At 44.0% G+C, this 24,682-nt stretch overlaps 2 protein-coding genes across 2 annotated transcripts in view; one reads left to right on the plus strand and one right to left on the minus strand.

Annotated features, from left to right (window-relative positions):
* Positions 1–18,018: 18,018 nt before the first annotated feature.
* On the minus strand, positions 18,019–19,773 carry LOC122686959 (COP9 signalosome complex subunit 8-like). The gene has a single exon (XM_043892331.1). It carries the CDS (start codon positions 19,712–19,714, stop codon positions 19,085–19,087), a length of 630 nt encoding a protein of 209 aa, XP_043748266.1. The 5' UTR covers positions 19,715–19,773; the 3' UTR covers positions 18,019–19,084.
* Positions 19,774–21,645: 1,872 nt separating this feature from the next.
* Positions 21,646–24,682, plus strand: part of MYO16 (myosin XVI) — a 504,859-nt gene continuing 501,822 nt past the window's right edge. The window contains exon 1 of the mRNA XM_043891888.1: positions 21,646–21,931. The gene's annotated coding sequence lies outside the window, so the exon portion shown is untranslated. The remainder of the gene's footprint in view (positions 21,932–24,682) is intronic.

The following is a 24,682-nucleotide window of genomic DNA, read 5'->3' on the forward strand; positions in this document are numbered from 1 at the left end:
TGCTTCCATGTTAAATGTGCTTATTGTAATAGCATTCATAGGAACTGAAGAGGGGACAGAAGCTGGAGTAATTTACTGCTAAAAAGTGTGCACAAGTATATTCCAGTTAATGAAGACTAGACCCAAAGTACATCGTGGGCAGGATATAGAACAATTAGCGATACACAAACCACAGTGCTGGGAAAGATTGAGGGCAGGAGAAGGGAATGACAGAAGATGAGATGGTTAGATAGCATCACAGACTCAATGGACATGAATCTGAGCAAACTCTGGGAGATGGTGATGGACAGGGAAGCCTGGCATGCTGCAGTCCATGGGGTCACAAAAGTCGGACATGACTGAGCAACTAAACAACAACGACAACAAACCATAATGATTCCCAACTTCACTAAGTCATTCAGAAAATGTGTTTACATTTGTTAAGTGGGCAGTGACTTCCTAGGGAGGGAAAGAGAACATATGAGGAAAAGAGAAAATGATTAAAGATGAATTTCAGGAAAGGCAAGCAGTTGTTTAAGGCTGAAATAAGGAAAAGCATTAGAGATACTAAGGTCTGAATGTCTGTGTTCTTTGAAGATTAGCCTATGGAGACCGAATGTCTGTTGTGATGGTGTGAGGAGACCACTGAAAGTCACTCAATCGTGTCCGACTCTTTGCAACTATATAGATCCCATGGATATGCAGTCCATGAAATTCTCCAGGCCAGAATACTGGAGTGGGTAGGCTTTCCCTTCTCCAGGGGATCTTCCCAATCCAGGGATCGAACCGAGGTCTCCCGCATTGCAGGCGGATTCTTTACCAGCTGAGCCACAAGGGGTGAGGAGAACAGTGTGGAGGTTCACTGAACAGCCCAAGTCACAAACAAGGACGGCTTCAACCAAGTGATGAGACATGAGTAGCTTAGGAGACTGTGTCTGCAATTTGAAGGAAGAGCCAGTAGAATTGGCTCCCAAATTACATGTGCCAAAAAAAGAGGCCAAACCAGTCAATCCTAAAGGAAATCAGTCCTGAATATTCACTGGAAGGACTGATGCTGAAACTGAAACTCCAAAACTTTGGCCACCTGATGCGAAGAGCTGACTCATTTGAAAGAGCCCGATGCTGGGAAAGATTGAAGGCGGGAGGAGAAAGGGATGACAGAGGATGGGATGGCTGGACGGACATGGGTTTGAGCATTTTTACAGGTTTACTCTCAGGAATTTGGTCCAAGCAGATGGAAAAAAGAGCCACCCTGTGCTTTAATGGCTAAGACTAAAGGACAATATGTTGTTGTTGTTCAGTCACTAAGTTGTGTCTGACTCTTTGTGACCCCATGGACTGCAGCATGCCAGGCTTCCCTGTCCTTCGCTATCACCCAGAATTTTCTCAAAAAATTTTCTCATCAAGTCGATGATACCATCCAACTATCTCATCCTCTGTCACCAAGCCTAGATAAGTGGGTTACTGAGGAGGTTTGAGACACTCGCTTAGCACCCAAGGTAGACGTGGATTGTGGCATTTTCATTTTTACAGGAAAATATGTGTACTTCATTAGACCTAATATCTGAATAGCTTGGGCCCTGCCTTCAGTGTTGGACAACACACATCATTGAACAAGAGGTCAGTATTGAATGATTCCTGCTGTCCAAGTTGCTATAGGTCTCTCAATTACCAGCTAGTTCAGTTCAGTCACTCAGTCATGTCTGACTCTTTGTGACCCCATGGACTGCAGCACGCCAGGCTTTTCTGTCTGTCAGCAACTCCCGGAGTTTACTCAAACCCATGTCCATGCAGTCATCCCATGCTCTGGCATCCCTTTCTCCTCCTGCCTTCAATCTTTCCCAGCATCAGACTCTTTCAAATGAGTCAGCTCTTTGCATCAGGTGGCCTAAGTTTTGGAGTTTCAGTTTCAGCATCAGTCCTTCCAGTGAATATTCAGGAGTGATCTCCTTTAGGATGGACTGGTTGGATCTCCTTGCAGTCCAAGGGACTCTCAAGAGTCTTCTCCAACACCACAGTTCAAAAGCATCAATTCTTTGGCGCTCAGCTTTCTTTATCGTCGAACTCTCACATCCATAATGACTATTGGAAAAACCATAGCCTTGACTAGGTGGACCTCTGTTTGTAAAGTATGTCTCTGTTTTTTAATATGCTGTTGTCTAGGTTGGTCATAGGTTTTCTTTCAAGGAGCAAGTGTTTTTTAATTTCATGGCTGCAGTCACCATCTGCAGTGATTTTGGAGCCTAATAAAATGAAGTCTGTCACTGTTTCTATTGTTTCCCCATCCATTTGTCATGAAGTGACGGGACCAGATGCCATGATCTTCATTTTTTGAATGCTGAATTTTAAGCCAGCTTTTTCACTCTCCTCTTTCACTTTCATCAAGAGGCTCTTTAGTTCCTCTTCTCTTTCAGCCATAAGGGTGGTGTCATCTGCATATCTGAGGTTATTGATATTTCTCCCGGCAATCTTGATTCCAGCCTGTGCTTCAGCCAGTCAGCATTTCACATGAAGTACTTTGCATGTAAGTTAAATAAGCAGGGGGACAATATACAGCCTTGATGTACTCCTTTCCCAATTTGGAACCAGTCTGTTGTTCCATGTCCAGTTCTAACTTTTGCTTCTTCACCTGCACGCAGATTTCTCAAGAGGTAACTCAGGTGGTCTGGTATTCCCATCTCTTGAAGAATTCTCCACAGTTTCTTGTGATCCACTCAGTCAAAGTCTTTAGCAAAGTCAATGAAGCAGAAGTAGATGTTTTTCTGGAATTCTCTTGCTTTTTCAATGATCCAGTGGATGTTGGCAATTTGATCTCTTGTTCCTCTGCCTTTTCTAAATCCAGCTTGAACACCTGGAAGTTCATGGTTCACGTACTGTGTTGAAGCCTGGCTTGGAGAATTTTGAGCATTACGTTACTAGCGTGTGAGATGAGTGCAATCGTGCAATAGTTTGAGCATTCTTTGGAATTGCCTTTCTTTGGGATTGGAATGAAAGCTGACTTTTTCCAGTCCTGTGGCCACTGCTGAGTTTTCCAAATGTGCTGGCATATTGAGTGCAGCACTTTCATAACATCATCTTTTAGGATTTGAAATAGCTCAACTGGAATTCCATCACCTCCACTAGCTTTGTTCATAGTGATGCTTCCTAAGGCCCACTTGACTTCATACTCCAGGATGTCTGGCTCTAGTTGAGTGATCACACTCTACTGATTATCTACCATTATGATTATCTGGGTCATTAAGATCTTTTTTCTACAGTTCTTCTGTGTATTCTTGATGCCTCTTCTTAGTATCTTCTGCTTCTGTCCTTTATTGAGCCCATCTTTGCATGAAATGTTCCCTTGGTATCTCTAATTTTCTTGAAGAGATCTCTAGTCTTTCCCATTCTATTTTTCCCCTCTATTTCTTTGCATTGATCACTGAGGAAGGCTTTCTTTTCTCTCCTTGCTATTCTTTGAAACTCTGCATTCAGATAGGTATTTCTTCCCTATTTTTAAGTTACCACTCACAGAAAATTCACAGAAAAAATTGAAGAGTTTGAACTACCCATGAGCAAGTATTCATTTTGTAAATTAAAATCCTCTAATGTTGGAGTTTAATACCATGTAAGAATTAGTTTTTAAGGGAAAACAGGAATATTGTGGGATGCCGGAGACGCATAAACCTTCTTGCTTAGTTTTTCCACCCATCCTAGACTGCCTCCTGCTAAAACACTGTAAACTATTTAAACAAGGACTCCTGGTTTCAGGCTCTGCTTTTTGGGAGCCTGACCTGAGGTATAAACACACAGACAGCCTTTCCAAGGGCTTGGATATCTGATTATCTCAGATAGCAAGCACTGCTTTTTATTGCATAAAATACACCTGAACAGAGATGATAAAATTCACTTTAACCCCAACTGTCCACAGATAGGCACTTTGGGCACAGTTTATATATTCGATGTCTCTCCACATATGCACGATTAAATAAGAATACTAGCTATACTATTCTGCACTGGCTTATTCACTAAACATTAGACACCCTCTCCACCACTACACATTCCTCTCAAGCTTTGTTTATAAGGGCTGGGTAGAATTCTATGATTTGGGCAATTGAAATGGCAATCAGTCACCCTGCTTTCTAAGCTGTCTAAGAGATTGGCTCAAAATCCCCAAATGATAGACAGGAGGACGTTCAGTGCCCTCACCAGGATTTCTGTAAATTACTAGAGGTGTCATTTTCTCAGCATCCATCCTAACTGGATGTTCAGGTTTTTCAATTAAATCAGTTCACCCTGAGAATCTCCTCACCATCTCACATAAGATCTCCTCAGTGCCACATAGACCCAGATATGAATTTCAGGTATTTTCCTTAATAAAAATACCAGGAAGGCATCTGTATGTGTGACTGATGGAGGATTTGGGGAGCCGGAGGGGTCCCCTTGGACAATGCAGACAACCTGAAGGCTGACAACAGATGTCACTGCTCATAATAAAGTCCTGGTTGAGGAAGTTTTTTTAAGGTTCCAGTTTCAGACTTCATATTTCAGCATTTATCTCTCTTCCCTTTTTTTGCTTTTCTGCATGTTCACCTGCTCGTCTGTCCCTGCTGTCTGAGGAGCAAAGTGGAGTGTGTCCTTTGTACTTTAGGAAACAGTTCATCTTCCGGACGATGCCGTTCCTTGAGTCGAGCTGGGGCAACTTTCTGGAATATTCTCTGACTTAGAAGGGGCTCCCTCCACTTGGACTTCTTACTTAGACCCTTACTTAGAAACGTCTCCGCTGTTTTACTTCCTATTGAGATGAGGGGTATGAGCGCCACTTCTCCATTTGCAGGATCGATTTCTCTTATGGTGAATGTTTAAACATTTTCACTTTCTTCCCGTAGGAGTCATTCTTTGATAAATATCTTTCTGCTGAATTTGCCTTTACATCTTCTTTCTTCTTCCAAAGGCCTGGAATGAGAATTTCTGTATAAAACGTGCAAGTACTTTTTAAAGCTTACCGTGTGTGTGTGCGCACGCGTGTGTGTGTGCGTGTGTGTGCGCGTGCGTGCGCGCGCGTGTGTGCGTGCGTGTGTGTGTGTGTGCGCGCACTCCGCCGTGCCTGACTCTGTGACTACACTAGACTGTAGCCCATCAGGTTCCTCTGTCCATGGGATTTCCCAGGCCCAAAGTACCGGAGCAGGTTGCCATTTCCTTCTCCAGAGGATCAAAACCATATCTCCTGCATTAGCGGGCAGATGCTTTACCACTGGCCCACCAGGAAGCAAAAGCTGATCATACTCACAGGTAACTTGCTTCCTCAAAAAAAAAAAAAAACTATACCAGTTTCTACTTCCATTAGTCATGTATGTTTTCTCTAGATATTATTTTTTTCCTTTTTACCTATCTGATGTTGGAAAGCATAATTTCACTTTTTAATGAGTATTTTTTTTTTCGTTGCTAGTATGGTTGCATGCTTTTTACCCTCTATGTCTGGTGGGAGTATGAATTCCTTCTTTTCTGAACTGCTTTTTGGTTTCCTGGGAGCTCTTAAAAAAATTAATTATTTTATTGTTTATTAACAGTTATTTTTAAGATCTCTTTGTATATCTAGACCCTTAATAAGCTCTTTACCAGCTGCTCAATTTTTGCAGGTTGTTAAGTATCCCACGTTTTCTAAACCCACTCCCTGCCCCTGTGTAAGACACTTCCATGAACACAGGCTGAACATAGGGACTTCTGATGAACAGAATGTGGAGAAAGTGGTGAGAAGTCGTTTCCAAGTTTATAGGACAAAATGGGTTGTGGATTTTGTCACAACCCACCCGCTCCCCCGCCCCGCCCCACCCCGTCCTTTGAAGAAAACCCAGGAGGAAACTCTGTGGAGAGGCTGGGAGGTCCATGTGAGTGAATTTGGAACTTTTTCACCCCAAACCAAGCTTTGAGATAACAGCATCCCGGGAGGAACCCTGATGGTAGCGTCCAGTTCTATGTGTCAGAACCTCCAAGCTAAGCCACGCCGGGCTCCTAATCCACAGAAACGGAGATGACACCTGCTTATTGTTGCTGGCTGCTAAGATTTGGAGAAATCAGTGCATGTCAGTAGATAACTCAACAGTGGTTATTTTAAGAAATTCTTAAACTCAACATTGTAAAAATCTCACCTATAATTTATCCTACTTCTGTTATGATTTCATGTTAACAATGAAATGTTTAACCTATTGGCAATGTAGTTTTGCAACAGAGAGATTACATTTTAAAGAAGAACAAGCTGTATATATATTTTTTTCTGAGGTAGGGTAACACTTTTCTATTTTCACTGGAAGATTTTGCATCAATTGAGGAATGATTTGCAGAAGTGTTTTATAAGCATAATTTTTAATCTCTTTTATTGTGCTTCTATGCACTGAAAGATAGAACCCTCTACATAAATATTTTAATCTACTATGTATTCTACTGGCCGGGTCTTTTTATTTTCTGCATTTTTGATGCTTTGGGATTTGGGAGGCCTGAGGACCCTGGAGAGACTTCCCCCCTCAGGGTTAGCCAGTTTCTAGAGATAGTCAGGGTCTCCCCAGTAGTCTGCAGGGGTGTCTGTCACACTTACATGAGCCAGTCCAGATCCCCACCCTCATACCCCCTCCTTCCTGACCCCAATCACACCAGAGCCAGAGAGTAGATGAGGAAGGACGTCCCTGCCCCCCAGAGCAAGCTGAAATTATTCAGACTAGCCAGTCCTTAGTCTGCCTACTGGCTGCCTCTATTTCTGCCTTCAGAAACCACAATAAAGGTAATGTTTTTGCCTGTCCCTTCTGCCTTCTGACCCACAGAGGTGCTCCCTGTGTGCCCACCGGGCATGGTGTGACCCCCTCTTCTTGGGATCTGTGATGCAAACAATTCATCTTTTCAATGCGTCATCTTCCGAAATATTGGCCTCATCATACCTGAATAATAATAATAGCACCTATATTTTAAAGCATACGTGTGTATAACTACATATGAAATATACACATAACTACATTTATATACTCGCTCTGTTCCATTTTATGTGTATGTACATATAGTCCTATATACACACATACACATGTAAAACATACACAGTTGCTCTTGCTGAAATTAATTCTGTCCTGATGCTGGGAAAGACTGAAGGCAAAAGGAGAAGAGGGTGGCAGAGGATGAGATGGTTAGATAATATCACCAACTCACTGGACACGAGTTTGCGCAAACTCCGGGAGATAGTGAAGGACAGGGAAGCCTGGTGTGCTGCAGGCCATGGGGTTACAAAGAGTCGGACATGACTTGGTGACTGGACAACAAGAAGTTTGTTTGGGGCAGGGAATTGTGCTCTCTTTCAATGGTATCTTTAAAAAACACTTGGCCGTGATGTACACCACGTGGGATCTTCGTTCTCTGGCCAGGGATTGGACTCACACCCCCTGCGTGGGAAGCACAAGGTCCTAACCAGTGGACCACCAGGGAAGTCACTGTGGTCTGCTGTTTTCTATCCATGCTTGCTGTGCTAACTGAACTGCGGGGAAAAGACAGTTTTTGCAGCGTGCATTATTATTGCTTTTTAAATCTTCTTGGGCAAAGGCAGCCCTCATTTATAAGCTGTGTTTCTTTAATGATTTTATCATGGACATCACGAGACCCTCACCGGAGGCCCCTGACTCTTTTGGATTGGAATATCAGCTTGCCAGCATTGTACGTCATTGTCATCACAGTTTTCTTTTCATGGAAATTTACGGTGTTTCTCTTATGGGTAGTTGCCAGTCACACCTTTTGGGCTTACTGTGAAATGGTTCTGCAAGCATCATTACTGTCATTCAACATTTATGAGCCGAGCAGCTTGAGGATGGGACCCTGGGGTGCAGAACTCAGCTGAGAGTCAGTCAGTCAAACATAATGGATTCTTCTGACCGTGATGGAAAGAATCTTCTAGGAAAATCACAAAGGTGGGAAAACTTAGAAGATTAAAGGACACAAGCATTAAAAACCCTGAACAACTGCATTTTTTCCACAAGAAGAAATAAGCCCCTAAGAATGTCTTTTTGACCATTTTGCTGAGTCTACAGGTAATTTTCCTCTTAGGTAGCTCTAAAGAGGGAAAGAAGTGAAACAAAAGTTATAGATGAGGTAAGTGAGGGTGGCTTAGTGGTAAAGAATCTGCCTGCCAATGCAGGAGACACAGTTTCGATCCCTGGGTCAGGAAGATGCCCTGGAGGAGGCAATGGCAACCCACTCCAGGATTCTTGCCTGGAGAATCCCTAGGATGGAGGAACCTGGTGGGCTACAGTCCCTGGGGTCACAGAGTTGGACACGACTGAGGGATGAAATAGCAGCAACAGCAGCAAGTGAGGGTGGAGACTGTCCTTGGGGGGCAGCGAGGGGAGAGATGGAGATGAATCCAGGCCAAAGGAAGAGGGCCGGATGGGAGAGGGGAGGGGGACAGCTGGGTTAGAGCAGCTCGTGAACTGGGAAGTGGGCTCAGACGGGGGGCTGGGGTGGTGCTCAGCACAATTCCACCCGCCCTGGGGTCCCAGGGGAGAGCCCGGTCCAGAAACCGCCCCCGCCAAGCGGTTCTTCACGGGTTTGTCTTGGAAGGAGATGAGCTGGGGGGACAAGCGCGTCTCAGCCAGGCTGGGTCACGACCCCACCTTGTTGCCGATGCAGTGTCCCTTGTGCCTGACGAGAGGTCACAGCACTCTCTCGGGGGTGGGGCTGACACGCTGCAAAGAGTTTTGGGATCAGGAACCGGCCCTCGGTACAGCTTTATCATTGTCTCCCCAGTCAAGGGAAGGGCTTTGAGCACCCACTGACTTCCTCAAGAGATTCTGTTTTACTGGTAAAATAAGATCAATAATAGCAATGCCCAGCAGACACATTAAACAAGGCTGGACTTCTCCAGGGAGACACTTTATAGTGAAATCTGTAAACGGAAAAGAGCTCCAGAAGCTGAGAGTAGGGAAGAGCTGGAGATCCACATGGCGCGATGGAAAAGGTGAGCGAGTCGGGGCAGGCCCTCCCCCACACCCACCGAGTCGGCTTCTGGACTTTTCTAAGATTCCTAAGTGCTTCACGTGCACATTCAGGGCTGAGAAACAGCCTTCTGAACCACCTTGGTAGATAGAAGATGAGGTTTCCCTGGTGGCTCACCTGGGAAAAGAATCTCCCTGCGATGCAAGAGACTCAAGAGACCCGGGTTCGATCCCTGGGTCCGGAAGATCCCTTGGAGAAGGGAAAGGCACCCCACTCCAGTGTTCTTGCCTGGAGAATCCATGGACAGAGGCGCCTGGCGGGCTACAGTCCATGGGGTCACAGGGTCGGACATGACTGAGTGACTAAGAAAGAAAAAGACAGCAGACACTCAATTGACTGTTCACACTTAAAAAAAGTTTCTTGAATAAACTTTATGTGCTAATTTAAATTCTTCTTAGTACACTAAGATATGCTGACCTCGGATCGAAATTCGGAAGAAAAACTCTTTAAGGTAAATTAAAAATATAAATGATAAGTTTAGAATATAACTTTTATGCCTCCACTTCAGGAGAGGTAGGTGAAAAGGTCATACAATTTGGAATCACGGGATCAGAACTCGAGTCTTAAACCTTTCCCCTCACCCAGTTAGATCTGTTGCTCAAAATCTGGAAGCCCAGTGACTTCAGACATAAAATGGGAGTAGTGATACTAATGATTTTACATGAAGGGTAAGATTAAAAGATAGAAAAGGGATTTGAAAGCTTTCTAGTACTAAACACATGTTATTTTTGTTGCTTCTATCTTGAAATACTTGAGATATTCTAAACCTGTGTATTATTATTGGTAATGTTAGCTACAATTATTTTTGAACTTATATAGTATTCTATTCTTCTTGCCTGGAGAATCCCATGGACAGAGGCACCTGGCGGGCTACAGTCCATGGGGTTGCAAAGAGTCGGACACGACTGAGGGATTGAGCACACACACAGCATTTTATTTTATTAAATTAATTTTTATTGGAGCACATTTACTGTACAATATTGTCTTAATTTCTACTGTATGGCAAAGTGAATCAGCTTTATACTTACATATATCCCCTCGTTTTTGGATTTCTTTCCCATTTAGGTGCCCACGGAGCACTGAGTTCCCTAAGGTGTGCAGTCGGTTCTCATTTACAATCATTTTTGAAACACTGCCTCTTCGACAACCTGGCTATATGTGTCTCTACATAAAATGCCGCATGGAAGCTATTTTTCTCAGACCAAAATAACAAGAAAAGAAAGTGTGCCTCCTCCAGAGCAAATAGTATACGTGTATTTGGTGAAAAATACAAGTGTTGACACATTTGTAAATATAATGTAGATTATATTTACATTCACTTTACGGCTTAAACAAGGGTGAGGACCACTTTTAGTAGCCATTCATGCTCACTATATTATTAATTAACTATTCATTAAAATTGCCATTCCAGAAACTTTGCAACACACAGAGGTATGTACCAATAACTTCTTTCATCATATGATTTTGCTTCTGTTTGGCCTTTGCTTTTAAATCTATTCGTCTCTTTCTACTTTATTTCTCCTTGTAAGCTCTCAGTCCTTTTGGAAGGAAAAGAAGAATAAATAAAAATAAATAAATAGATATCTCAGAATACTATTCATAAGTTATATTTGCAATAATTGTCTTTACATATAATCTATAAATTAGATTTATACATTATAAGTTAAAATATATTTATAAGTATAATTGTAAAGATATAAATATGTATATATATGGGTATAAAACATAGATTTTTAAAATGCATAAAACTACATTGAGGATGTTTCATTAAGTAATTATCAGACATCACAACTATACTCAATATTGTTAAAAAGACAAGACATAATTGTCAAACATTCAAGTTTTGAGCATTGTGTTTTTCAGAGGCCAATGATAGTTTGCTTTTATTCTTAGCAATTTTCCAAGAAAACAGGAATATAGAGGAGCCACATGAAAATCTGATGGCTAAAACAAACCACTTTGGTCTCTAGGGATTTATTTGAAATGATGCCTCATTTTCTCTGACAAAGATCTTCCAGTACAAGAGAAATTTCTAAAATGCCCAGAGGTGATCGTATCCATGCAATTGATTTGAAATATAGTAAAATGACTGATTACAGAGATTTCAGCAGTGAAACAAGTGGGGTCCCAGGTGCTAAGGAGCTTCACAGGTAAGATTTTACCACCGTTAAGAGACGCTTGACCTTGGTTAAGCGTCAGACTGGCCTCTGGTGCATCCGCCCACAGGCAGGAGGTGGTTTTCTAAGACTCCTGTAGATGTGAAATGTTTCTGGAGGAACTTCCATCTGCCCTCGTCTCTTGACTAAGAAGGTACAGGAAAATGATAGAATCAGAGACACCGGCTTTAGGAGTCTCTAGTCTTCTTCAGCTTGCTTCACTGTTCAGTGGTGTTTTCGTTTGTTTGTTTGGTTTTTTTCCACCTGCCCTTAAGGGTGTCTCCTGATGTGTAAGATGGAAAAGACTTTGAATCATCACTTGCCCTGATTAGAAATAAATCTCCTGTCCTATGTCAGCTCCAACACTCAAACAGTTTTCTTTAAAAAATTTTTCTCTTTTCTTTTGGAAGAAAACAATTTGTTGCTGAACAATTTAAAACAATATGGAAGTAAACTTTTTTTTTTAAGCAGGAGGAGGATGCTAGTCTTATGATCGTATCATACTTCCCGACCCAGGGATCGGACCCATAGAACTGTGGCACCCTGGTGGGCTTATCACATGAGCTCCGCAGTCTGGATATTTCTCATAAATTGAGTCCTTTTCCTCCAGTGATCCTCACTCTGTCCTGTAGACTCATCTTCTTGATCTTACTACCTTAGACTCATTCCATCCAGGCTTTATGACTCACAGGCTCTGACTGCAGGTTCAGTATTCCCTCAGTTACCGCTGTCTTTTCAAACAAATGAACTTGTTATCTGCTGACCTGAAATGAAATGACCTAAACCAAGATGCCGAACCCTGATTTACTTCTAGTAAAACTTCCTTCCTAGATCAAAGCCCTCAGGTTGAAACTGAGTCTGTCTCCATCTTGTTGAAATCTGCTTAAACTATAACTGTGTGATTCATTTCTGCCCTGACACAGGTATTTTACCTATTATTATATTTTTAACATACCCTGGACAGCATGGCTCTTTTCCACTTCTAATTAGTGTTAGCTTCGTATCTTTGAATTTTTCTTATTGTGGTAAAAGTCAAATAATATGAGAAGTGCTATTTTAACCATATTTAACTGTGCAGTTCAGTGGCACTAACTACATTCACATCGTTGAGCAATTCTCAACAGCATCCATCTCCTGAATTATATACACTGCTGTGTATAAAATAGATAATAACGAGAACCTACTGTATAGCACAGGGGAAAAAAACCTTCAAATTTTAAAGATATGACTAAATGACTCGGGTAAGTGAACATGAGTGAGTGAAAGTCGCTCAGTCGTGTCCGACTCTTTGGGACCCAATGGAGTACACAGTTGATGGAATTCTCTAGGCCACAATACTGGAGTGTGTAGCCTATCCCTTCTCCAGGGGATCTTCCCAACCCAGGGATCGAGCCCAGGTCTCCCGCATTGCGGGTGGATTCTTTACCAGCTGAGCCACTAAGGAAGCCCAAGTGAACACATGACCCTATTACAATTCCAGTAATTCCTGTTGACTGGCACGTGTATGTTGACTGTATTATTGCAATAAATGCTTTCCACCAGCTAAATCTGACAGATCTAACGATTTATGTAATTATTATTGTGCTACATGCTCATTAGAGAAGAAAAGTAAGACATTCATTGAAATTGTTGTAATTACAGTTATTTTTAACAACACAGCTTTCAGTTTCTCTCCCTCAGTTTTTTTTTTAATCTTACAACATTTATAACTGCATTCAATAGGGTTTATGATTTATGATAGGTACCATCTTATATTGGGCTTCCTAGTGGCTCAGACGGTAAAGAATCTGCGTGCAATGCAGGAGACCCAGGTTCAGTCGCTGGGTTGGGAAGATCCCCTGGAGAAGGCAATGGCAACGCATTCCAATAATCTTACCTGGGAAATCCCGTGGACAGAGGAGCCTGGCGGGCTACAGTCCGTGGGGTCACAAAGAGTTGGACACGACTTAGCAACTAAACAACGATAGCTACTCTTAGATCCTTTGATATAACCAAGCCAGAATGGCCATCATCAAAAAACCTACAAACAGTAAATGCTGGCGAGGGTGTGGAGAGTAGTGAACCTCTTGCACTGTTGGTGGAATGTAGTTTGGTATGGCCACTGTGGAGAAGAGTGTGGAGTTTCCCTAAAAAACTAAACCCAGAACTACCGTACGACCCAGCAACCCCACTCTTGGACATACACCCTGAGAAAACCATAATTCAGAAAGACACATGCACCCCAAAGTTCTTTGCAGCTCTGTTACAACAGCCAGGACGTAGACACAACCTAAGTGTCCAGCAACAGATGACTAGATAAAAAGATGTAATCCAAATAGTTTTAATAAAAACTCTATAGTATGCAGTGATGCTGTTTTTCTAGTCAGAGAATTTAGCAGAAATGAAGGATCTTTTTTTACCTCAGGGGTGTTCAGGACCACTTGACCACTGCCTTATTCTGATTCCTGGAAACTTAAAGCAGTGATGGTACAACAATCACGGGCTAGCTATGAATTAAAGATTAAACATATTTAAACCAAAAGAAAAACAATGATATTTTAGAAAGTAAGAATATTTTAAAGCTAAAAATGTTTCTAGATTGTTGGTACCATTTATAAAACGGCAAACACTTTCATGAGCAACACACAGATGTATAAATAGATTTCACACCACATATGTGGTCTCAACAACCACACATGTGGTCTGAAGTTGTCTGAGCCTCATCTTTTTGTCAATAAGTTCTGCATACACAAATGATATCAGTATATGATAATGAAGGTACCCAAATGATGGTTCTCAGCCTCAGAATTCCGCAGGTGAAATCCGAAACTGGCCCCGTCCTGGAGGGCAAGCAGAGACCAAGAAAGAGGCAGCCACTCCAGACTGGTAGTTGGCAGGGGTAATAAGCAAGGGACTTACCTCCAAGGCTTGTCTGGACTCTGCAAGAAGAGAATGGACCTCCGCACTTGCCCAGTAGAATCTTAAAAGTTTATAGAAAGACCTTAATGGAGTTCAGGCACATGTAGTGTCTGGATGGTCTCACAGAGATCTGAGGACTGCATCCCTGAACTCTGCTCCCCCTGTGGGGACAGTGGGCAGAGTGGATGTCCCAGGCACAGGGGAGGGGTGAGGAGCCCCTGCTTGCCCATGCAGAGCTTGGGGGTCAACAGGCAATCACATCCTCTCTATAACCTCTTCCCGCAGAATCACACTCTAAACATAAAGACACAAATAATTTAAGTTTAAAAGATGGAATGAGACACCATGCAACTACTAACCAAAAAAAAAAAAAAAAAAGCTAGAGATATCAGATATCATTATCAGAAAAAGTAAATAATATTCCAGAGAATACTAGGAGTTCACTTCAGTCACTTGGTTGTGTCTGACTCTTTGTGACCCCATGAACCACAGTATGCCAGGCCTCCCTGTCCATCACCAAATCCCAGAGTTTACTCAAACTCATGTCTGTCAAGTCGGTGATGCCATCCAGCCATCTCATCCTCTGTCCTCCCCTTCTCCTCCCGCCTTCAATCTTTCCCAGCATCAGGGTCTTTTCCAGTGAGTCAGATCTTCACATTAGGTGGTCAAAGTATTGGAGTTTCAACTTCAGAATCAGACCTTCTAATGAATATTCAGGACTGATTTCCTTTAGGATGGACTGGTTGGACCTCCTTGCTGTCCAAGGGACTCTCAAGGGTCTTCTCCAACACCACAGTTCAAAAGCATCAATTCTTTGGCGCTCAGCTTTCTTTGTAGTCCAACTCTCATATCCATACATGACTAGTGGAAAAACCATAGTTTTGACCAGACAGACCTTTGTTGGCAAAGTAATGTGTCTGCTTTTTAATATACTGTCTAGGTTGGTCATAACTTTTCTTCCAAGGAGCAAGCATCTTTTAAGTTCATGGCTGGAGTCAACATCTATAGTGATTTTGGAGCCCGAGAAAATACAGTCTGTCACTGTTTCCACTGTTTCCCCATCTATTTGCCATGAAGTGATGGGATCAGATGCCATGATCTTAGTTTTCTGAATGTTGAGTTTTAAGCCAACTTTTTCAGGCTCCTCTTTCACTTTCATCAAGAGTCTCTTTAGTTCCTCTTGTCTTTCAGCCATAAGGGTGGTTTCATCTGCATATCTGAGGTTATTGATATTTCTCCCAGCAATTTCGATTCCCTCTTGTGCTTCATCCAGCCCAGCATTTCTCATGATGTACTCTGCATATAAGTTAAATAAGCAGGGTGACAACATACAGCCTTGACATTCTCCTTTCCCGATTTGGAATCAGTCTGTTGTTCCATGTTCAGTTCTAACTATTGCTTCTTGACTTGCATACATGTTTCTCAGGAGGCAGGTCAGGTGGTCTGGTATATCCACCTCTTGAAGAATTTTCCACAGTTTGTTGTGATCCATACAGTCAAAGGCTTTGGCACAGTCAATAAAGCAGAAGTAGATGTTTTCCTGGAACTGTCTAGCTTTTTCGATGACTCAACAGATGTTGGCAATTTGATCACTGGCTCCTCTGTGGACTGTGTCAGTCACTCAGTTGGGTCCGACTCTTTGCGACCCCATGAACTGTAGCCTGCCAGGCTCCTCTGTCCATGCAACTCTCCAGGCAAGAATGCTGGAGTGGATTGCCATTCTCTTCTCCAGAGGAACTTTCCAACCTAGGGATCGAACCTTGGTCTCCTGCCTTGCAGGCAGATTCGCTACTGTTTGAGCTACAGGGAAGTCTCTAAAAACTCTCTGAGGAGGAAGTCTCTGGTTCCTCTGCCTTTTCTAAATCCGGCCTGTTCTGTTCAAGTACTATTGAAACCTGGCTTGGGGAATTTTGAGCATTACTTTACTAACGTGTGAGATGAGTGCAATTGTGTGGTAGTTCGAGCATTCTTTGGCATTGCCTTTCTTTGGGATTGGAATGAAAACTGACCTTTTCCAGTCCTGTGGCCACTGCTGAGTTTTCCAAATTTGCTGGCATATTGAGTGCAGCACTTTCACAGCATCATCTTTTAGGATTTGAAATAGCTCAACTGGAATTCCATCACCTCCACTAGCTTTGCTCATAGTGATGCTTCCTAAGGCCTACTTGACTTCACATTCCAGGATGTCTGGCTCTAGGTGAGTGACACACCATCGTGATTATCTGCGTCGTGAAGATCTTTTTTGTACAGTTCTTCTGTGTATTCTTGCCACTTCTTCCTTATATCTTCTGCTTCTGTTAGGTCCATACCAATTCTATCATTTCAAAATGATAAAGGGATCAACTCACCAGAAGTGCAGAACAAGTTTAAACATTATGCACTGGAAATAGAAATTCTAAATGCATGAAGTAAAAACTGACAGAACTGTGAGGAAAACTACAAAAATTCAAAATCGAGGCTGGAGATTTGAATATCCCTCCCTCAATAACTGATGGAATGATGTCTTTGTTTGGGTTGCCATAAGTTAGCTGTTGCTGCTGCTCTTTACTCCAACTCTCTGTGACCACATGGACTGCAGCCCGCCAGGCTCCTCTGTCCAGGAGATTCTCAAGGCAAGAACACTGCAGTGGGTTGCCGTTTCCTTCTCCAGGGGATCTACCTGACCCAGGGATTGAACCTTGACTTCTTTACCACTGAGCCACCTGGGAAACCCAAATTAGTGCAGGCTTATTGGCAACACAAATTTATGTCTCACATTTCTGGAGGCCAGAAGTCAGATCAGGGGCCCAGCACGATCTGACTCTGGGGAAGGCCCTCTTGTGGGTTGCAGATGACTGTCTTTTCATTGCGTTCTCTCATGGCAGAGAATACAGCGCAATCAAGCACGCCCTCTGTCTTCTCATCACCAACCCCATCATGGGGGCTCCACCCACATGACCTCATTGACCCCCAAAGCCCCTCCTCTGAGTACCTTCTCATCAGGGTGAGGATATCCACAGATGAATTTCAAAGGCATACAAGCACTCAGTTCACAGGGAATAAATAGGGAAACTGGACTCTCATATACTTTGGAGATGCAGGAGTTATAACTGTGCATTGATTTAAACACGATGCTGTTTCCCAGTGATAGGTATGAAATTCTTTTTTTGCCATCCCATAGCAATACTGAATGTCCATAGTTAAGGACATAATTTTAACCTAGACATGGGAAATGAACAGCTCCATTCCCCACAGTGTTAAGAATTAGCAAATTACTACATTTTCATTTTATAATTTCCAGTTCGTTTAAGACAGATCTGTGAGAGGTACACTGGACTATGAGTGTAATAAAATACAAAGCATTTACCTCACACCCTTTCCCATAGTAATTTATGTTCTGAAAAGTGACAAGAGCTCTCAGTCAGGATGCGAAAGTAGCTGTGTTGGAGTTTCTATTCGAGGCAATCCTCTTTTACTACCGCATACCTTCCGCGGTTGCCAAAGCTGGGTAATGCCTGCTTCTGTGCTAGCGAAAGAATTGCTATTTCAGAATTGGATGTCTCCTTGTAAACAGTGCTCACCAACGGCAAACCAGCATTTATATCTCACATTAAAGAGAAAAATTACCTCTGGGAACTGGACCAATATTGACATTCTTATTAATATATTGCCTATATGCTTGGTTAGCAAAATCATTTTTTCAAACCTTATCAACGTCAGTTGTGTATTTGAAGCCACTGTTATGACTATGAGATGCAGAATGTGATGGGAATAGCTGGAATATAAATGTGATCTTGCTTATGATTTATAGGTTTTTATGAACATATTTTCTTTTAGTTTCTTATAACTGTAAGCTGCTATTATAGAAACAGATATATGATAGATATAAACCTATATCAAATATACAACCTGTATTTAAGGAATATAAGCATGCTAGTCACACTCATGGTAAACGCTCATGCTGAATCTGCATTAGTATTTTATTTTATTTATTTATTTTTTTTTATAGGTCATTTCTATTTAATTAGGAAACTTGTACTTTAATAGAGACAATGACAAACTAGAACGCATCCACAGGAAGACAGGATAGTGAAACCTCTAGAAACTACCTTCAGTAAAACAGCTGAAGAATTCAATTAAATATTCATTGAACAAATGCAGAATAAATGAACTAGGGGGTGGATTTAACCTGAAGATAAAATACGCAACTTCAAATATTCAGAGGGCTGTCACACACACAAAAATGAAAGACTTGTTCAGTATTTCTCCCATGGGCAGAATTTAACCCAAGGGATAAACATAAGCAGCCGATAGGCTGCAGACTAGTGGTACAAAGTGTATCACGTAATAGCTTCTTTCCTCAACAATGCATTCCACACTGACGTCTCCCTTCTTCTGAAAGGAAATATTACAACTTCATACTTCCCACGAATGTCTTAAATAAGTCACATATTCAAGGCAAGCCCTCCACCGCCAGCAATGGATATACTCACGCTCTCAGAAAAAAGTCTAAAGCAAACTGGTTTACCAGGGAAATGGTCTTGTTCCTCAGCTCGGGCTCAGCTTTCTGTATTTGTGAGCCTCAGGTGGGCGGAGGAAAAGAGCATGTTCTCCAAAGAGGGTGTGAATTACCACACCCAGCAATGCAGATGCGGCCTCTGGGGTGTCCTCCTCACAACCCAATGCACCATGGCAACTATCAACCTATGGTGCAGATGGGAGGGGACGCACTGTGTGCTGGGGCAGAAGAAGCGCTTGACAACCACTGTTCTACAGGAGCAGGAGGGCTGCATTTCACAAGTCACTAGGGAATATAAACTGACTGCATAATACTGACGGACTCCATCCAAACTGTCAAACGGTGCAAAATGAGAACTGTTTCAACAACCATTCAGCATGTTTTAAGGACAAAATATATATAATATACTTGATATTATATGTGTATTTTATCACATACTCAGTAAAGTATGCTGCGGTGCTTCATCCATCCAATAAAATTGAAAATATAAATTTTACATTTCTCTACTTGTCAGTATTCAGGCTTCTGAAGGTGGATCTTGAACTCAGAAAGGTCACTTTTCGAGGAAAACCACGTAATCGGTGAGTCTGGCTAACTGCTGCTCGTTGGAGATGGGTGGAACAGGGGCGGGCTCTGATACGGGAATAAACCTGTTAAAGGAAACATCCAGGGCCCCTGCAACTGGCTTCTTGGGCATGACCATCCTTGTGGTGGAGTCGGCTTGCCAGCCTTGTTCGAGGATACCTTTCACAGCCTCCTCCACAGGAAGTCCCACAAAGGCTGCAAAATCGTCGGCGATGATGGAGGTGTAGGCTTGGGAGACCAGGGCAAAGGCTCGTCTCCGGGTTGCATCTCTGAGAGCTTCCATGATTGGCTGGACGGCCTCAGACCACTGATGAGCGTTGATGGTGCTGTAGATCCCGGGGAAGTCCCTCTGCCAGATCCGCTGGCCAACTGACCAGATAGCCCCAAGTTCAGAGTTTGCAGATTTTATAGCAGGTGGTATTCTTTTCCAAAGATATCTTGCATTGTTCATGTCATTATGGAGTAGATACAAAGCTAGAAGCTGACCATACACTGGGGGTGTAGCCATTCCTCCTGGAGCCTCGAGCTCCTGGTTCTCGCACTGATCCAGCAACTTTTTGAAACTAAAGGAACTTTCCACCATCACCGCCACTGGCATTTTCCCGGCCGGTCCCGCCGCCGCGCCTCCTCAGCAGAACCGGGCCCCACTCTGTCCCTCGGGGCCTGCATTAGTATTTTAATAGGCACTTTTTATTTTATGCGTGCAGAGTTTGATAGTCAGTCAGTCGTGTCTGACTCTTTGCTACTCCGTGGACTGCAGCCCGCCAGGCTCCTCTACCCATGGAATTTTCCAGGCAAGAATACTGGAGTGGGTCGCCATTCCCTTCTCCAGGGGATCTTCCTGATGGAAGGATCGAACTTGGGTCTCCTGCACTGCAGGTGGGTTCTCCACTGTCTGAAGCACCAGCGAGCTTAAAAGCTAGTTACCAGAGCTAACTTTTGGTAGGTTAGGTCTCTTCTACTATGGATAACCAACAAGGATCTACCGTAGAGCACAGGGAACTCTGCTCAATGTCATGTGGCAGCCTGGATGGGAGGGGAGTTTGGGGGAGAGTGGATACGTGAGTTTGTGTGAGTGAGTCCCTTTCCTGTATGCCTGAAACTATCACCACATTGTTAACGATCACAATGGTTAACAACACAAAATAAAATGTTAAAAAAAAGAGAGAAATGGAATGGTTTCACATAGTATACAAACAATAAACATAGAAATGAGTAATAGTCCTCACAGTCCATATCTATGTCTTGGTTTCAATATATAAAAGGACAAGAAAACAATTAGGTGATAAAATATTTATTTTCCTTTGAATTCATACTCATTCTTACTAGTCTACATTATTTTTAAAACAGTTGTTGGATTGCTTTGGTAAATTCTATGATGTTGTAAATTACTTTTATAAGAAATTAAATCTGGCTTGGGATTCGTTCTCCTCACATTATATAGAGAAAGTGTCTCCAGTTCCACGTCATTACAGAGTAAATTAGCTCATTTCATTGATCCTATCTTGAAATTCAAAAAAATGTATCTCAAATAACAGAAATACATGAGATATAAATGAAAATCAAGACAGTATCTCAGAGTCATTATTTAATCCTTTCCTGAACGTGCACTGGTATAATGTCATTTAACATGAAACTTATATTACAAAAAAACCCAAAAAAACTTATATTCCATGCAGACATCCCTAGATCTTCTATTTTTCATATATACATGTAGCATAGGATTTATGCAAATATATTTGATAATTAATAATTAATATAATTATAATCTCACTGGAATAAACAGTTACTGAGTGTTATAAACAAGACCTCTACTATTATCCGCCTGCTACTATATACTATTATGTGTCTGTACATATGTTTACAAGCTCATCTGTACATATATATATTTGTATATGCAGGTACGCGCATATATATATATGTATATCACATTAACTCTGGAATTAATATCGAGCATGGCCCTCATAGCAAAATGTGGACACTGAAATATGTTTACACAGCCAACCAAAAACAAAATCTTGGGGAGCGGTCAGGGCAGCTTTCTATTCTGTCCTGAAAACTGCAACAGAGCGCAGTTGCCTGGAGTCGGCTTTTCCTTGCCGGGGGTGGCCGTCCCAGGCTTAAGTTAGCTATGTCGGAGATTTCAGGAGAATCTCAGGGGCTCTCGAATACCAGAGCCGAAAGGACCGTCAGGGCCTCTGTGTCTTTAAACAGGGTCACTCATCTGCTCGGGTGACAACTGCCACAGTCCTCGCGATGGCCTTTGTTCGGGTCGGCCGGCTCACGGGGAATGCCCGCTCCAGGTCGCAGCCCCGGGCCAGCGCGCTGGGGCCCCGCGACCGGGCCGCCACCCCCGCGTTCCCGTCCCGCTGCCCCGCTTCTGGCCGAGTCCGGACGCAGAAGTTTGAAGAGTGAGCCGGGTTCTTAGATTGGCCCGCGAGGCGGGAGGCGGGAGAAGCCGGAGCGGGGGGGACCCGAGGCGCAGCGAGAGCAGAGAGGCGCGGTCCCGGCGCGCGAGCGCGTGGGAAGGAGGCGGCGGCCGGCCCGGACGGAGGCGGGCCCCGCAGCGCCCCGGCTGCCTGAGCGGCGCCCGGGAGCCCGAGCGCGACCGCGGAAGCCGGGCCCCGGCCGCCCAGCCCGCACCGCCGGCCGGGACGAGAGCGGCGTTCACCAGCTCCGGGTGCGCCCGGCGCACCCGCCCCGAGCGCGCCACGGCCCCGGGGAAGCGCAGGGCAGCGGCGCGCCGCGCACCCTCGCGGGACGCACTAGGAGCCGACTCCCGGGGTCCCGGCTGCGGGGCACCCTTCTCCAGCAGGTAGGGGCGGCGGCGGGCGCCGGGCGCGGTCCCCAGCGCGGGGCGCTTTGGCCGGGCAGCCTCGCCTCCCGGCCCAGAGGTTCGGCGGGGCGACCCCAGGAGGGTGTGGGCTGCTGGCACCTGCCTCTTCGGGTCCCCCCTCCCCAGCTAGAGTCCCAGGGTGGAGACGGGGGCGGGCGTGGGGAGGGGGCTGGCGATCTCTTTTCGGGAAGGGGACGCGGACTGAGAGCTGAAACCCTCCGAACTCTGGACCAGCCCGGGAGGAGACGACTGGCTGCCGGTTGAGAGGGGCTGGAAGCCTCTGGTTGCCACGGGAGACGGGAGGAGCGGCGCGGGGGGCCCTCCGTGGCCACTCCTAGCGGGCAGGGGGTGGGGGTTCGGCCTCTTTTTTTCTTTGGGGATGCAAGAGGGCGACGACTTAAGAGAACAAAGATATAGGGGTGAAGGAAGCCCCCCAGGCCGTCGCGTCTTCCACCCATTTACTGACCCTTGACCGCGACCCCCCGCGGGACAATGTCGCTCCATTGTCTCAGGGGTCCGGCCACTACGGGGTGGGCCACGTCGGCGGGGGGCGCGGTCCCCACCCCGAGCTCTTCATTCTGGCCTCCCGCTCCCTCCCACCCCACCTCAGCCAGCCCCCGCCCCATCTTTCCCGGCTGGGGGAAACCGAGGAGGTCTGTGAAAGTGTTGGGTTTAATGGTCCCTTGTAGGCCCACCCCCCGAAAGGTAAGGGAGGTGATTGTCATCAAGTTCTGTTAGCATTTCTGTCGTTTATGGAAAAGCTGTAGCTATTCTCTGGGGGGCTCAGACCTCCAGTTTTGGGGTGGAGGGGGGAAGGAGCCAAAGGCATTTCAATTGTGTGTTAAGCGTTTGCCACTGGGAAGAATTCCTTAGCCATTGGAGGAGGATGGGTTGTCTTCTGCTTGGCGGGGCCAAGAAAACTTAGCTGCTGTGAATTGGCCGGAGCAGTCCTTGGGCAGGAAGGGGGGCGCGCCGGGCGGTCTTTATCCTGCTAAGTGCAAAGCTCCGGAAGCGCTCATCCTCTGAGAGGGGGCTTTCTTGGGGGATCTCATAAGGGTGGCTGGAATTTCTGCTCAGGTGAAGGTTAAAGTGTCTCGAACGTTTGCTTTTTTGGGGGGGGGGGCGTTATTTATGAACCCCCTACAGACTCTGCATGAATTTCCTAATGATTCAGAACTAGAGACTCCAAGGTTGTCCCTGAAATCCTGAAACGAAAACCGTGGGACTGGGAGGAAGAGAGGGGAGCCACACCCCCACCTGGGCCGGCTAGCAGCCTCTTTGTGGGGTTACTGCCTAGCAGCCAGGGTGGATTACATTTTGCTCTGGGTAGGTCTAAAGGCTTTGAAGGTGATTTGTCATCCTTGGGTTAAGGGTCCTCCTGAACATATCTATTTGTCTGTGTGACGCTGTTTATTAAAATTGCACAAGCCTGTGTGACACGTGCTTGACGACCAGGGTGCCTAATCACGTGTGATCGACTTGTGTGTGCTTACGAGGTTACAGCTGATGGGCTTTTGGGAAACCCGAGTATATGCCCTCGCTTTACAGACTGATATGCCCCAGGGATATAGTACTTGCTATAAAGAATCATTCCAAGTGTGATGTTTATTTATTAAAGGAAAAATAAGTTTAATCAGTACAGTTTTATCTAAAGGGCATAATGGTATGGTTGAGCTTATCTATGTCCTGTCAAGGGAATGAAATGGTTTTAGTACACAGTAAAATAGTTGAAGTGTTTTTTAAACTATAATTTTACAATGTTGTGTTAGTTTCAGGTGTATAGCCACGGTGATGCAGTTTAATATATATATATAACTATATGTATACCTATGTAACTCTATATATTGTGTGCTATACACTATAGTATGTAGAGTCACAGAATCACTGTGCTATACACCTAAAACTAAAAATATATTGTTATATATATAACTGAATACATATGTATGTGTTGTTTTTCAGAGTCTTTCTCCTCATAGGTTACTACAGAATATTGAGTTGTAGCTTCCTGTGCTGTCCAGTAGGTCCTCGTAGTTTATCTGTTTTGTGTATAGTAGTTAGTACATTTTAATCTGAAATAGCTAGTTTATTTTGCACAAGCAATGAATCCTTTAAAGATTTGTTTCTTCTGACCTGAGGACACTTGAAGATAACAGCTCCAGTAGCTACTGGGACGGGCCATTAATGTAATCTATGGGTAAATTAGTACTCCTTCAGATAAAGAGAATGTCCACTGAATATAAACCTGCAGAGCATGAATGCTCCTGAGGGAGACTGAATAAAAATAGAAACGTTTCCTCCTACTCAAGAAATCAGGAAAGTAAATCTGTTGAGTAAAACCATAACTCGTATAATGCCGATGTGATCCTGTATTATATATACGTATGTGTGTACATACCTTTCTGTATATATGTGACTTGCAGATCATTGCATTTATTACAACATTTGCATAGGTGAGAAAAGACATTGCCGTGGAACTGGGGTATTTGAATGTGATGTTTCTTTGAATTTGAGCATGTGCTTAGCTGAGGACCGCAAAAGTGTATCTCCCTCTTTGAGGTCTTATCATCAGGGCAAATCTTGGCCAATGACGGCATATTTTATAGAATGAGGAAAGGCTGGGTGAGAAGGAACGTGTAAGATAAACTACTCAAGCCCCAGTTCTGCAAATGAAGAACAGGAGGCCCAGAGTACTTGGGTCATTTTGGTCAAGATCCCAGAACTCGATCTTGG

Source organism: Cervus elaphus, chromosome 30 (assembly GCF_910594005.1).
Source record: "Cervus elaphus chromosome 30, mCerEla1.1, whole genome shotgun sequence".
Classification (NCBI taxonomy): Eukaryota; Metazoa; Chordata; class Mammalia; order Artiodactyla; family Cervidae; genus Cervus; species Cervus elaphus.